The 14,257-nt window shown below is 42.2% G+C and overlaps 1 protein-coding gene across 4 annotated transcripts in view; it reads right to left on the bottom strand.

Moving 5' to 3' along the window:
* MTMR2 (myotubularin related protein 2) overlaps positions 1–14,257 on the bottom strand; it is a 65,123-nt gene that overhangs the window by 30,963 nt on the left and 19,903 nt on the right. For all 4 annotated transcript variants that reach the window (XM_064441330.1, XM_064441331.1, XM_064441333.1 and 1 more), the window contains one exon: positions 12,745–12,850. In XM_064441330.1, the coding sequence (XP_064297400.1) occupies positions 12,745–12,850 (106 nt within the window). The remainder of the gene's footprint in view (positions 1–12,744; positions 12,851–14,257) is intronic.

The following is a 14,257-nucleotide window of genomic DNA, read 5'->3' as shown; positions in this document are numbered from 1 at the left end:
CTTCCAAGCCTCTCCAACCACACGTTCACACTGCCTCCCAACACAGCAGCCACCATGCTGCTCCAAAAATCCCTCTTCTGACTGATGTCCCTGCACGACTCATGCACGCAGCTCATCCCAAGTGGCTACAGCCAGCTCAGGGTGATAGAGATGCATTGCGCCGTAACTCTAACTACAGGGTCTCAGAGATCTGCGCATCACTGAACACTGCTCCAGAGGGACTTGAGAGGGTGCATGAAACTATATTAAGGGTTTTCTTTTGTCTGTGAACCAAACAACTGATATGATTTCCTCCTGTAACGCCTGAGAGGCGTTTGCCTGCCAGCAGAGCTGCACAGCCAGGATGACAACACACGTCCTGCGCTGGCTGAGGCTGAGCCAGGATTGATGCCTCCTACCCAATCTGCGGGTGTCATAATTGTTCCCGTATCTAGTTCAGTCAGGAAGCCTGGGCTAGCTCAATGGCTTTTTTAATGGTTGTTCTTCCATAACCTGGATTATTTTGCCAGGACTGGCTTGGGGCGTGACTACACGAGCAACTCAAGGGGTGCAAACCCAGGGCTCTCCCTCTCTCAAGGGAGAGCAGCTGGACTGACCAGGGACCGTAACTTTGTCCTTGGACACTGACATCTGCAGCACAAGCCTCCAGATAACAAAGATGTATGAAGGGGTCCCTCCCAGCCATTTTCCAGCTATTTCCTTTCTCCTGAATATCTGAGCCCTGAAACCCACAGACAAGAAGTTAGGGCTTTTTTTTTTTTCTTCATGCAACTTAAGAGGAGACCTATAGGTTTGCTTTATCAAATTGCTGTGCAACAGTTTTCCCAAGTCTACACAGATTCATCTATCCTGAATCACAATCAGAATGAACAAAAAGAATCTTTTTTTAGTTTAGACAAAATTAAAGTGTACCCTTTTTGTGATTCCCCCCGCCCCCCAAAGTAAGCTCTCCTTGGAGAGTAACCTCCTACACACTTGTAGTTTAACCCCAGCCAGTAACCAAGCACCACCCAGCTGCTCGCTCACTCCCCCCCTGGTGGGATGGGGGGCAGAATCGGAAGAGTAGAAGTAAGAAAACTCATGGGTTAAGAACAGTGTAATAATTGAAATAAAATAAAATAGTAATAATAATAATAATATACAAAAGGAAGTGCTGCATGATGCAATTGCTCACCACCCGCCGACCGACGAGCCAGTCCCCAAGCAGTGACTGCTGCCGCCCCCCACCGCCCCCGTCAGCTCCCCCCAGTTTATATACTGAGCATGACACCACACAGCATGGAATATCCCTTTGTCCAGTTTGGATCATTGTCTCGGCTGTGCCCCCTCCCAGCTTCTTGTGCCCCTGGCAGAGCATGGGGAGCTGAAAAGCTTACTGATGTAAGCACTACTTAGCAACAACTAAAACATCGGTGTGTTATCGACTTTATTCTCACACTAAATCCAAAACACAGCACCACACCAGCTACTAGGAAGAAAATTAACTCTATCCCAGCCAAAACCAGGACAACACTCCAAATCACCTTGCACATTTGAAGAAATTTGGCATGGATAAAGCCACAGCGCTGGTGCGACATGTCCAGCCTGACACTGCGACCACCTTGCTTGCGTTATTCCTTTCCACAAACCCACATCTTCCCCATCTATTGAAAAGGCAAGCTCTCCAGGCTCGCAGCTGCTTTTGGTCCTGCTACACAGTCCTATTCTGTGTTTCCTACAGCAGGAAGCCTGTCTCTTAACTGTTCCCTCAACATAAATGTCTATAACCTGTCTGTACAGACAAACATTACACACACACAAATTCACTTTGCATCTGCTGCCCCTGAACTCACAGGTTTCGCACATCTACCTCATGAGCATGCACTGGTCAGCAGCAATAGGTGGGATGTACATGTGTGTGTTGTACACGTGTGTGTGCAAGAATATACACAAAGAATTAGGGGATTTTAAAAACATGCAGAGCTTTTCAAATTATGGGTGAAGTATGGATTTGAAACTCAACAGCCAAGTGAAAGGTTTTATCTCCTACCGGAAAATATTTGTCTGATACTTCACATTTTAATGGATTACCAGGGAATATTCTCCTTGCAGTTAACACACCTAAACTTTCCTCTCCCCGCCACCTTTATTTTTTTTTTTTAAATGTCTTTCTCTCAAGGACTGTCACAAGATTAAATGCCCTCCTGAATCAGCACTCTTGCCACTGTGCAGGCAGGGTAGTCAGTAAAGTGCAGGAATATCCATTTCATCTAAAATGGTAGATCCAAATCGGAGCTAGTCACCCTCAGCACTCTGTTCACTCAGTGGAAAGCAGGAGAACTAGGAGATTCACCTTTAGGATAAGTGCCTTTCTTCCCACTGAAGGCTGAGAACTAGGGTAAGTAACTCCAATGCAGATCTGGCAGGATGAATCCCATCTCTGGTGCTTCACCGCATCCAGTGCAGCAGTGCCTCATCTCCTACACACCCCAATACAACTGAGTAGTCACAACCTGTGCTTTGCAGAGAAGTCCAAACTTTGTGCAGAGGGGCATCAGATGAGCCAGGCCAGATCCAAAAACTGCATGAACTTCATTAAAACAGGTATGACTCCTTGCGTCAGAGCTGGCTCCTTTCTGCTGTCACAGAGAGCCACATGAGGGCAGTCAGTCTTTCTGCAAAGGCTTAGCCATAGGATTATTTTTACATACTTGATTTTTTGTATTTATTTTCTTTGTAAATCAAGAGCAAAACATATACACTTATGTAACCAATGCCCTCTCCTTTCAAATGCCTTTTGGCGCTCTCAGACCATGTTCACCTATTCCTTCCCTTGAACTGCCCCACCACTCCATCCCTTTCTTCTTTCATGGCTGTTGCCATAAAGTCAATCAACAAAGGACAGTGCCACTATGGCAGATGTATCAAGATTTAGCATTACGCCAATGACGGTGTAAAAACCTCTGAAATAAAACAGAAAATCCATAGAGGTCTAATTCTGTCCAGCTGACACTGACAGAAGCTGCAGAACTGACACAAATATGTGCAGTATCAAGACCCGTATGCTTATTTAGGATAATTTTTCATAGGTGCATTGGGTTTTTTTCTAAATGAAACATTTCTCACAACAGGAAAAAGGGCACATTTTATCCAGCATTTTGCTGTGTAGATGCTTCTGTCCTCTCAATGCTCAATTAGAAGGACCACAAAACAGTAGTCGTGCTTGCTTGACAAATCCTCCTGTAGACTGCAAACACCGTACTACTTTGGAGAGACTTTCAGCTGCCATTTATGGCTATTTCAAGTGTACTTTGAGAAGATTTATGTGCTATGTATCCTACTGGAAATGTAATAAAAATATAAATTGAGCAAGTAAATGGACTTTGTTAATTATTTTTGAATCATTAAAAATACCAGAGCAGAATGACTATGGGAAAGAACAGCAGTATCTCTGCATGACTGAGGCACAGGGACTTTTCTGAAGATTATGACCAGATGGGCTGAAAAACTATGTTAGAAACATTCAGACCAGCAAGATATTAGTTGCAGAGAAATGCTTATTCTTTTGGGATATTAGAAATTCAAAGGGGGAAGACAAAACACCATGGACACATGGATCATTTCAGGATAGTACACAGAGAATCAGATATACCATCCAAAGACCAGATCAAGCCCATTTGCTCCTAAAGAGCACTCAGCCAAAAAAGGCTTCCTAGCTTGGTTAAAAAATAACACAAGAAGCATTTAAGTTATCAGTAAAGTGTTCTGACAACAGATCATCTGTTACACTACTCTAAAGACAATATTCACATACAACGTACACTGCAAGTGCCTTTTAACTCTGCTTTCCTAGTCTCAGAAAAATCACTGACATAACTGAAAAAAACACCCCAACAAATAACAAACTGTGATCTCTAGCTAGTGTATACATTCTGAGAAGGCTTGAGAAATGACTTGCATACTTACCACTGTCTTGAAAAATCTTTACAAAGAAGCTGAAGATTAGTGTATTTTAAAAAGAAGTAAAAGAGACTCCTCTGGAGGTGGAAGTAGCCACCATGCAGTGTTTCCCTGGGATTTTCTGCCTTTTTTCCACGATGTACTTCTCCACTCAGATCCAAGTGTTCGGTCACAAAGAACAGCCTCTCTGGGCTGGTGAATCTCCTGGGCCCTTGTTGCACAGTACAAGGTAAGGCTCAGAAGCTCAAAGGAACACAATGTTGAGGGCCACTCGTTCAACCACAGCTGGCTTGTCTCTTCAAGTTTGCATGGCTTGGTGCCTCAAGACAATTCTCTCATTAGGCTCCAACAGAAAGTCGTCATTGACTCAACACAGCAACGCTCCCTGGCACAGAAGGTTGCAGATATTATCTATTCAGACAAGTCCAGCCTTTTTTAATACAGAACCTTCTTCAGTGCCAAGGATTCCACATATGTCTCAAATGACAACGGCTCTATTTTCCACTGGCCGCTCAAAAACTTTGTAGAGCATGTTAGCCTGACTCTACCCTTTCTTTATTTTTACCATTTTTGTTCAGCAAACAACTTATAAGGGAAAATAGATTAAAATTTTCAAGGAGAGCATTAAACTAGTTCAGTGAAGTTCATATCATCAGTCTTAAGTAACAGAAGAACACTTTGTCCAAAGAGAGAATTATAAATTCTACCAGCTAAAATAAGTCACAGAAAAGCATCTCTGTTACCAAAAATTTCACTTCGGAGTTTAGTGGTATGTAAGGTAAGGATTCAAGATACAAGTAATTACAATGAGTAAACAATCCTACAGAGGGGAACAAAGATGTTTCATTCAGTGCAAAAACATCCACAGAAAATCAAATCTTGGCAGGTACTGCATGCAGTCACAAATCCATGTGCTCCTTTTAAATACCATGCTTGTTCATTCCTGCCTGATTTGTGCTTCAATCTACAAAAGCTATGGGGAGAAGGCACCTCTTACCCAGTTTTACTCAGCAGAAGGAGAATTCTTGCACTTTGTAGCTAGGAGAAATACGGCAGTCGATTAGGAAGAGCTGAAAATATTTTTGAGAACATCTGAAGGCCATTTGTTTCTTCTCCTTAGTTTTCCATTCCTAATAGATGGCAATCATAAACGCTTCCAGAGATTTCCTTCACTGTGCATTACTTCATATTCAAACATTTAGGTACCTTTATATAAGAAAAATTAGCAACGCTTGCTGTCTTTGCTCTCTTGTAACTAGATGAGCGCTTAGGGAGTATTATTTCCTTGTAAAGGAGACAGAAAACTGACTGCATCTGGCTTTTCCCCCATCTAATTTGCATGAAATCAATATTTTGCAACCCAGAGGTTGGCTACTCTGTGTTTTTGTTTCCTTGAAAGGGGGAGGTGCGCTGGGGAGAGGTGCAGGGACAGAACGAGACTTTCCATCTCTCAGGACAGTTTAAAAAGAAAAAGATTGTAATTCTCACAAAATATACAGCATTTACAGTCCTGGAAACTGGAGTCCTAGAAAAACATGGCAACAGCAAGGGCTAAATTCCAGTTACTCATGGGGCTGTCCTGGAATGACCACGCTTATGGACAAGAGCATCATTCATTCTCCAGAACCAGTCCTTTGTGACTTTGTTCATCGACAGCTTAATGCTCCAAAGAAGAAAGGAAAACGGTTTCCCACAGACACACACACACATTTCGCATGGCCAAAATCAGGATTTCAAGATACTGAAAACATTTTCCCCCATAAGATTTTCCTACTACTTCTCTGCTGCTCTTTAAGTCTCTCTACCTGATACTTTTGATAACATAAAGAATCATCCATTCTTAGATTTGGTCTTGATTTCAGCCCTGTGTGCAAAGGGACCTCTGGAAACGCTACGCACAGATCAAGTAAGGACTACTGCTGCCTGCACAGCTTCTACTCCCGTAGACCCACAAAAATGTGAGGTGCACCTCCATGTGAGAATATGACTGCGCCCAAAGTGATGACACATACGGTCAAGTCTTCACACAGCGACAGTAAAAAGATGAACTGTTTATTTAATTTCACTGCTGTATCACCAGTTCACATCTAGCCAAGTCTTTTGTGACCACAGGTCAATTATCTTCACCATCTGGAGGCTTGTGCAATATGGTCGGTAATTTAATAGTAGCCACAGTCCAGTGCACTGGGAAGGAAAGCTCACGTCTCAGAAGACATCTTTGCATTTGCTATTAACTAATCTTCTTACAGGCAGTCCCATGCGAAGAGTCAAGGGCCAGTTCGATACAGGAATTCTTATCCCCATACATCGCTAAGCGAGGATGATGCTGACTGGCAGGGCAGAGAGTCTTCTACTACCCTGAAGGTGCTTAGGCAAAGGCTTTTTCATTATTTAGTGCTTCCAAACTACCATCGCTCACTAACCAAAAAGTCCCTTAAAAGCAAAAGTAAAAAGCATTGCTTAAATGAGTGCTTAACGTTTAAAAAGTTGTGCCGCTCTCTAAATCCAGCTCTTGTTGAACATGTGTTACACATAACCAAAGCCTGACACACTTCCTGCGTTGGCAGGGAGATAGCAATGGAAAAGCTCACTGAGGCTAGTTTTAGTGATTTACAGCAAAAGGGAGGGGGGAAATCACATCTTTCCTCAATATGTTTTTGTACTATCAATATACATGTTCTACATAGAACTAGCTTAAGCCACTTTGGACTAAAGCTAGACTGAAGTAACACAAAAGGTGGCAAAGTCAGTGACTGGCATTTCAGTTAATCCTTCTCAACATTACCTGAGGGACAGGATTTACCTCCATTTTAGAGGTCTGCATCTGGAGAAATTACCCTGGACTCTCTTCATAGTCAGAGGAGAAACACAGTAGGTTTTCAAATGAGACAAAACTATACCTTTGCTGGAGCACAGCTAAAGCTGGATGGAATCAACTCAGAGAAATCAGTTCCTGCCCCTCAAATAATGTTCACAACATCCTGCAGCAAGGACTTCTCTAGCTCAGCTACATGACATTCTCACCTAGTGTGGGCATTTTCTTAAAGCAAAGATAAATCAGATCATAAATGACCTATTTCTTTCCATCAAGTACAAAGGAATTGTGGTTGGCTCACTTGAATGCAGACTTGCTCAAACAGATTTCATCCAGAAAACCTAAGGAGACAGTGATGGCATCCATTTACTGTCTTGGAAGGAGAAGGCTCCTTCATATACCTTTTGTCATGCATGAGTTATGTATCTCACAAAATAAACCACATGGGCTTGCCTACAGTCTCCAACCATACACACAATGGATAACAAATTAAGCTTATGCAACCAACTGGTTCTTTCCTTTCCCAACCTTCAAGTCCTGGGCACGCTACAATAACACGCTTGCATCTTATTTATAAACCCATTGTAAATCCACCGATTCCTCGTGTATTAAAGGAGAAAATTATTATGGAGGGAGCAAACAATCATGGAGGATGGGACACATGCTTGTACAATATTTTGCTAGATCTCAGAGGAATATCAGGAATTGTGGATCTTACTGTTGCCTGCAAAGGGGGGAATGGCTTAGTGGTCACAAGCAGCAACGCCAGGAACAAAGACTTGAATCACTTTTCCTGAAGCTGCACAACTAAGCAGGTGATGTAAGGGTCTGCTGTACTGGTTTCGTCTGTCCACAGAATGGACTAGAAGCAAGAAGAAATAAGAAAGCCAACATATGAGTTTCCATCCTCTAGTTCAGGTTTTCGCTGTATACAATCCAAAACCAAACACAATGGACCTTAACAAATTTTCAGGCAAAGGTACTGTTCTTAAGGGAAGTGGCAGCAGGCTCTGCTGGCCACATCCACTGCTCCCCAACTGCGGATGGAAGGGATTCAACCCTTTTATGACAGCGACTCCAAAGCTTTAAACACAGTAAACTTCAGGCGTTATCCTATAAAAAACAGCTAACTCAAAATGAATGTCCCCACTGATAAAAGCTAGAGCATTAGCAAGACCACTTAAGAGAAGTACTATAAACTGCACAGATGTATCTGCCCGTAGGCACAGGAGAAAATACCACCTACAGGACTTAGAAGCAAGTGTCTCACTGTACTTTAACCACCAAGTTCCCAGATCTGCAAGACACATTTATGCACCTCAATCCCTTTGGCAATGCTGGCTCTAAGGTGTTTTTAAAATCTCATCCCAAATTGCAAAGTATCTGTGAATTTCCAGCTCATTTTCACTTCCAGCTACTTCTATTCAATTCTGTTCTTGCCTGATCTAATACTTGTGTTAAAGCATATGGCAGTGTATTTGCTAAAAATTCCCTCAAAAAGTGCATTCCCTAAATCAATTCTAAACAGCTGCAAATTTGAGATCATGAAGAGGGTGGAGGGGAGAACCTAACAGTGCTTTGGCATTTTTTTGTTGGGGTTTGGGGTTTTTTTTTCCTTCCTTTTTTTCCCTACAAAGCTAACTGAAGCAGCCAAAAGTTATTTAGTTTATGAAGTGAAAATTCTATAAGTTGTAGTGGAAAAGCAATTTAATCTTACTTCCAGATATTGAAATGCTCAATATACATTTAAAAAAAAAAAAAAAACTTGTAAAGGTTATTATTAAATACTTTTGAGAAAGATTTAGGAAAAACACTGCTCACTTATTCAGTAGGAATCCCCAGTGGTTGTCTCATTTAGCTCATTACACACATGCACGCGCACACACACAGAGTGTTAATTGCACTCAAAAAGAAAACTGCAGGCAGAGACTGCAAGAAATTATGTGGGTCCTTCCCCTGGTTCCCTCCTCCCGATGGACGCCTACTATTCTTCTAAAAATTCCCCACAGAAAAACAGAGTGCTAATTGTAGCTATCACAAAGTGTTTTTCCGTCATTACAGAAACTTAATTCCTAAATTTGAATTGAAGCACATGCAGAGGCAGAGACCAAGTAGAGGTAGGAGTGATGACGGATCCACGTGGCAATTCATTCTAGGAAGGAAAATCTAAATACACAGCAAGAGCGTAATCCCATAATGGGCAGATCTACTTCAGAATCTTGAAAAGCTTACTTTTGGCCTCTTAAAGCTAACTGATGCAACACCTTCCTGTCAGAACACCATGTAGCCCAGGCACTTGTCTCCCATACCCCAGAGGTATCACAGAATGCACTAGTTCCCACTTCAGGGCTTATTCTCTTACATTTGTTCCAGGAACAATGTGGGACTTCTTTTTGTCCTCAGAAGAAATAAGGTGCTTAGCTCAAATCTCAGTACCTGCTAAGACTTGGAAGTTTGTGCTGTCTCATGCCAATCAAAGCTATGCAAGACACTCAGACATGTAAGGAAAGGGCTAGAAGAGAGAATACTCTCATGCCACTGTACCAGTTAATGGTATGACCCTATGTGCAATATCAAAGACAAGGCCACATCTCAGAAAGATGAAAGAAGGTGTGTAAGAACCACCAGGACCTTGAAAAATATCTCACAGGACTGACTTAAAAACTTGCAGAACTGCCACGTGACCAGGATGTTAATCAGAAGGCTGTGCTGCCATGCAGCGAGACCTGGACAGGCTGGAGAGCTGGGCCAAGAGGAACCTCATGAAACTCAACAAGAGCAAGTGCAAGGTCCTGCACCTGCGGAGGAACAACCCCAGGCACCAGTACAGGCTGGGGGCTGAACTACTGGAAAGCGGTTCTTTTGAGAAGGATCTGGGAGTGCTGGTGGACAGCAGGCTGACCCTGAGCCAGCAGTGTGCCCTTGTGGCCAAGAAGGGCAACAGTGTCCTGGGGTGCATTAAAAGGAGTGTGGCCAGAACATCAAGAGGGGTTACCCTCCACCTCTACTCTGCCCTAGTAAGACCACATCTGGAGTGCTGTATCCAGTTTTGGGCCCCCCAGTTCAAGAAGGATGTGGAACTGCTTGAGCAAGTCCAGCGGAGAGCTATGAAGATGATCAGGGGACTGGAACATCTCCCTTCTGAGGAAAGGCTGAGGCACCTGGGTTTATTCAGCCTGGAGAAGAGAAGACTGAGGGGGGATCTGATCAATGTTTATAAATATCTAAAGGGTGGGTGTCAAGAGGATGGGGCCAGACTCTTCAGTGGTGCCCAGCGACAGGGCCAGGGGCAATAGGCACAAGTTGGAACACAGGAAGTTCCACCTCAATATGAGAAAAAGCTCCTTTCTTGTGAGGGTGCCAGAGCAGAGGCACAGGCTGCCCAGAGGGGTTGTGGGTCTCATTTACCGGAGACATTCAAACCCCACCTGGACGCGTTCCTGTGCCCCCTGCTCTGGGTGTGCCTGCTCAAGCAGGGGGGTTGGACAAGATGATCTCCAGAGGTCCCTTTCAACCCCTGCCATTCTGTGATTCTCATGATTCAGAGAAAATTGGACAAAGAATGATAAACCTAGAGAGAGGATGTCTGTTCTCCTTGACTCAAGGCCTGAAAGAAATCTGTGTTAGCTGATCACCCCTCATAATAAATTTCCCATTTAGGAGCTAGAACTAGGGTCCAAGAGCAACCTTTGGGAGCAAACAGGAACACACTAGCACTGATAGTGACTGATTTGAGAACAGGCTGTGGGACTGCAGTTGCTTTGGCAACAGGCTGACCACAGGTAGAGGACAGATCTCCATCCCACCTCCCAGGCTTGCTCTCCAGCATCAAACGCTCCCAGGAATGGAGAGGTAAATGGTTAATTCATTAATTCCTCTGGGAGAGCTAAAGCCAACCTGGACTAGTGGAAACTGCCAACCTGGACCCTAACAGAAGTAGGACCATTGGAACGTATTTTCTCTAGGTCTGCTTACCATTGACAAGCAGTTACTCAAGTGTAAAGGCAAGAACCAACTTTATGCCTACACACAACTGCAGTGCAGCCACTCACACCACCTCTATAAGAGCAACTTTAGGTGAAGCACAGCAGGTCTATGCTGAATTCAGGCCCCACAGAGCTGATGCAGGTTAAGAGCAAGAAGCATTTTGCTAGCAGAGGCATGTGCTCACGCTTGGCCTGCAGTACCTTTATTCTAAATAAGTAATTCTCTGATTTACCATCTCTGCATAAACACTATTCTAAACGAAAGGGAAGCAGCATTTCTTCCAAATACGGCAGAACTTTAGTTTGCTTAGAAATAAAAAAAAAAAATTAAAAAATAAAAGAGGAAGAGGGCAGGCTGTGAAGAAATCACTCTGCAAATTATAGGAACTGTGGCACAGCAAGGATGTATGGACTTCTAATGGCCTCCAGTAAACAACACATATGCATCTTCTGCCTGAAAAATCATGCAGCTGAGTGAACATTACTCTATGGACATTATTTTTGATTGAGGTACAGAGGCCCTGTTGGATGGGGAACTAGAGAAATCCATGAAAGCAGGAACCCCCGTCCAGACAGCTTACAATTCACACAGAGAGGGTGACAAAGGGAGGGAAAGAGTCACAAGATGCAATCAGGATTACAAGGAAAACATGTTGAGCCAACTTAACCACTGCGAAGGAAAGAAAACCTTGATTCTAGAAAAGAAATGTTGCTTCATTCTCTAGTTGTAATTCTCAAGTGTTGAAAAATTGTAAAAAGGCAGTTGAGTTGTGCCTCAGAACTGGAAAAAGAAACTGACTCATGGAAACTTCGGTAAGAAAACTAAATAAGGAAATAAAATGTTTGTGTAAAATTAATTTTTTGTCATATACAGACAGCTACAGTTGTAGCAGTATTTGCAATCTTATGTATAATCATATCAATGAATCATGGCCTCAGCCTAAAAACTGTGTTTTCTGTATGGTGGATTAACTTAACACACCAGCTTCACAGGGGAGAAACTTTAGGCCTATTACATACTTTACCTAAACGCGTTCTGAAGATTATTTTTGTGTCCATAGGTAAAACATGTAAACTATCATTATATTACACATAAACTAAACTAATGATTCATTTTCAAATCTGAGCTTAATATTGGCTAATAAGCTGCCTTTAGAAAGAAACATTCATGTTCTGGCCACTTATGAACAGGTGGACTTTCTGTTACTATTTATAGATTACTGAGACAACACTCATGACAAAAAAATTATCACGGTTGTCAAAGGAATTAGTTTTGCATTTAGAGGTTTTTATGCACTTTTACTGTGTTTAGATTTTACAAAGATGCTCAATCACAGCTGAGAAACGCTAGAATTTGTTACTAGAATGTACCAATGCCAACAGTTTTATACACAGGGATGTTTTTAAAGCAAAGGTATATCAGCAAACCCCTTGGTTTCATTAGAGGAACATACAGATATCTTTCAACACTGAACTAGACCTTTGAATTTATAATTAGGTAATCTAATAACAGACTCAAAAGAGCCTTGTTTGGACCTTTTTATTTCAGAGCAATTTATTGTAACAGTAGATTGTTTTTATCAGCTTGGAGATTACAATCTTTCTTTGAAAGAAGATACTTCCAAGGACTCAGTGTTTACAAACAAGCAGGAGTTCTCAAGAGAGAACATCTCATATATATACACACACCAGAAAAAAAAGGATATACAACTAGCAGGTTGAGGATTTCACTTACTTAAAGTACTTAAAAGCAAATGGAGTTCCTTTGAAAATTCATCTCCAATTGTGGGTTGCAGAGTCAGCTTTTTGAAGATTAAACAACTTTATAAAAAAGGAAATAATATGGTAGAGATTAAACTTCAATTTCACCTGTTTGACTCTGGGTCCTTTCATGCTTTGGTTACATAAAATTTGGCATTAACCTGAAAGCTGATATCATTTTACCATATCCAACCTCACAAGAGCAAGAAATGTCCTTCTTTTTTTAAGACAAAACATACATACCCTTAAATCTGGAGAAAAGTTGTCTGCTGAGGTGGAGACCGAGTCAGATGATATAGCAGAAGCAGATTTGGTGTGAGGAGAATGGTCCGAGTGAGAAGTGGAAGCGCTATAAAGAGAAACACCACAGTGTATCAAAACCATGCTCAGGAATGCTCAAAAGCTGACAAGTACAGCCACTCATTTAGTCATATCGGGCATTTTTCACTATTTCCATCCTTCCCATTATCAGTTATTCAGCCCTCTGCAGCCGTTTAAGAGAACCTGTTTTACTTGCTGTTGCCACAGATTACCAAAGCGCACACCAAGCTCAGACCAAGCCAATGTTATCATGATCACACACTTGATCAAATCCTAAATCACAGAAACTAATGGCCTCCATTTCAGGCTTTCAGATGGGAGATATTAGTGTGCTGCAAGGGGATGAAAACAGACAGACTCCTGAACACACGCCAGCACAACTCCAACCGCAGCTTTACAACAGTGGAAGAAACTCAGAATAAAAACTCTTTCCATCACACATAACTTTCCTCCTTCAGGTATAAGTATGACCCTCAGGAGAATTAGAAAGACTCTCTCAGCATACCTTTCTGGTGATACAAAGTGCGATTTGCTAAATAGCAAAGGAAAACAGTTATTTTCTTTTTCTATACAGTTTTTCTAGTACAGCTGTAAGCAATTAAAATAAGCTTATTTTATACCATTTTTATGCTGCGACCTCTCCTACAACCATAATTGCTTAAAATTAGCATTTGATACTAATGCTCTTAAAACACCAGATGACTGAAAGTTCCTCCATGGTATAACGTGAAGCCACAGTACAGCAGCGAACGCTACCTGCACCAACTCCCACACTCTTACTGATCCCAGAAAGGTTTCACCTGGGTGTAAAGACACTCTTAATGATCAGCTATCAGGCTTGCAAGCCTAGCCTTGGCTGAAGCAGAACAGCAGCAGGAGTATTACCGCTACTACTTGTGTTAATTAGACACGACAACCTAGAAACAGCTATATCTGAGCTTCCAAAGGGCCTGGAGATCTGTTAATTGTCTGAAAATTGTTTTGCTGCTGGTTAACAGCCACCAAAAGGCCAAAATGTTCCATTTTTATTTCTATTCTTTGGAGTTTGGCAAAGTATTGCACATGCAGTGTTAAAAACATGAAGGACTACAGCAACACTGGGCTCTTGCTGGGAGTCAGTCCTTTCTCTCCAAGGATTAGAAAGTATTGGCAACTCTTTCATCCTATGAAGTAGAGACTTAGAAATGGAACCTTTGAGAACAGTAAAAAATTATTTTAAATAAATGATACCAGTGTGCCAATTGAATAGCACAATTCCACCAAATGCACGTGTTGTACACGGAAAGCTGAGTGATCAGCTGTTGAACCAACTTGCTCAAATCTTGCGGTGTTGCTGGGTAAACTCACATCACTTTGGATGGACAGCGGCACTTGTGCACACAACGCTGCTCGCACTGCAACAGCCCCAGTCTCCAACCCAGGCAGACAATAATCG

The sequence above is a fragment of the Phalacrocorax carbo genome, chromosome 1 (assembly GCF_963921805.1).
Source record: "Phalacrocorax carbo chromosome 1, bPhaCar2.1, whole genome shotgun sequence".
Taxonomy (NCBI): Eukaryota; Metazoa; Chordata; class Aves; order Suliformes; family Phalacrocoracidae; genus Phalacrocorax; species Phalacrocorax carbo.
The sequence above is the reverse complement of the archived record's forward strand: the minus strand, read 5'-3'. Positions and strand labels throughout refer to the sequence as shown.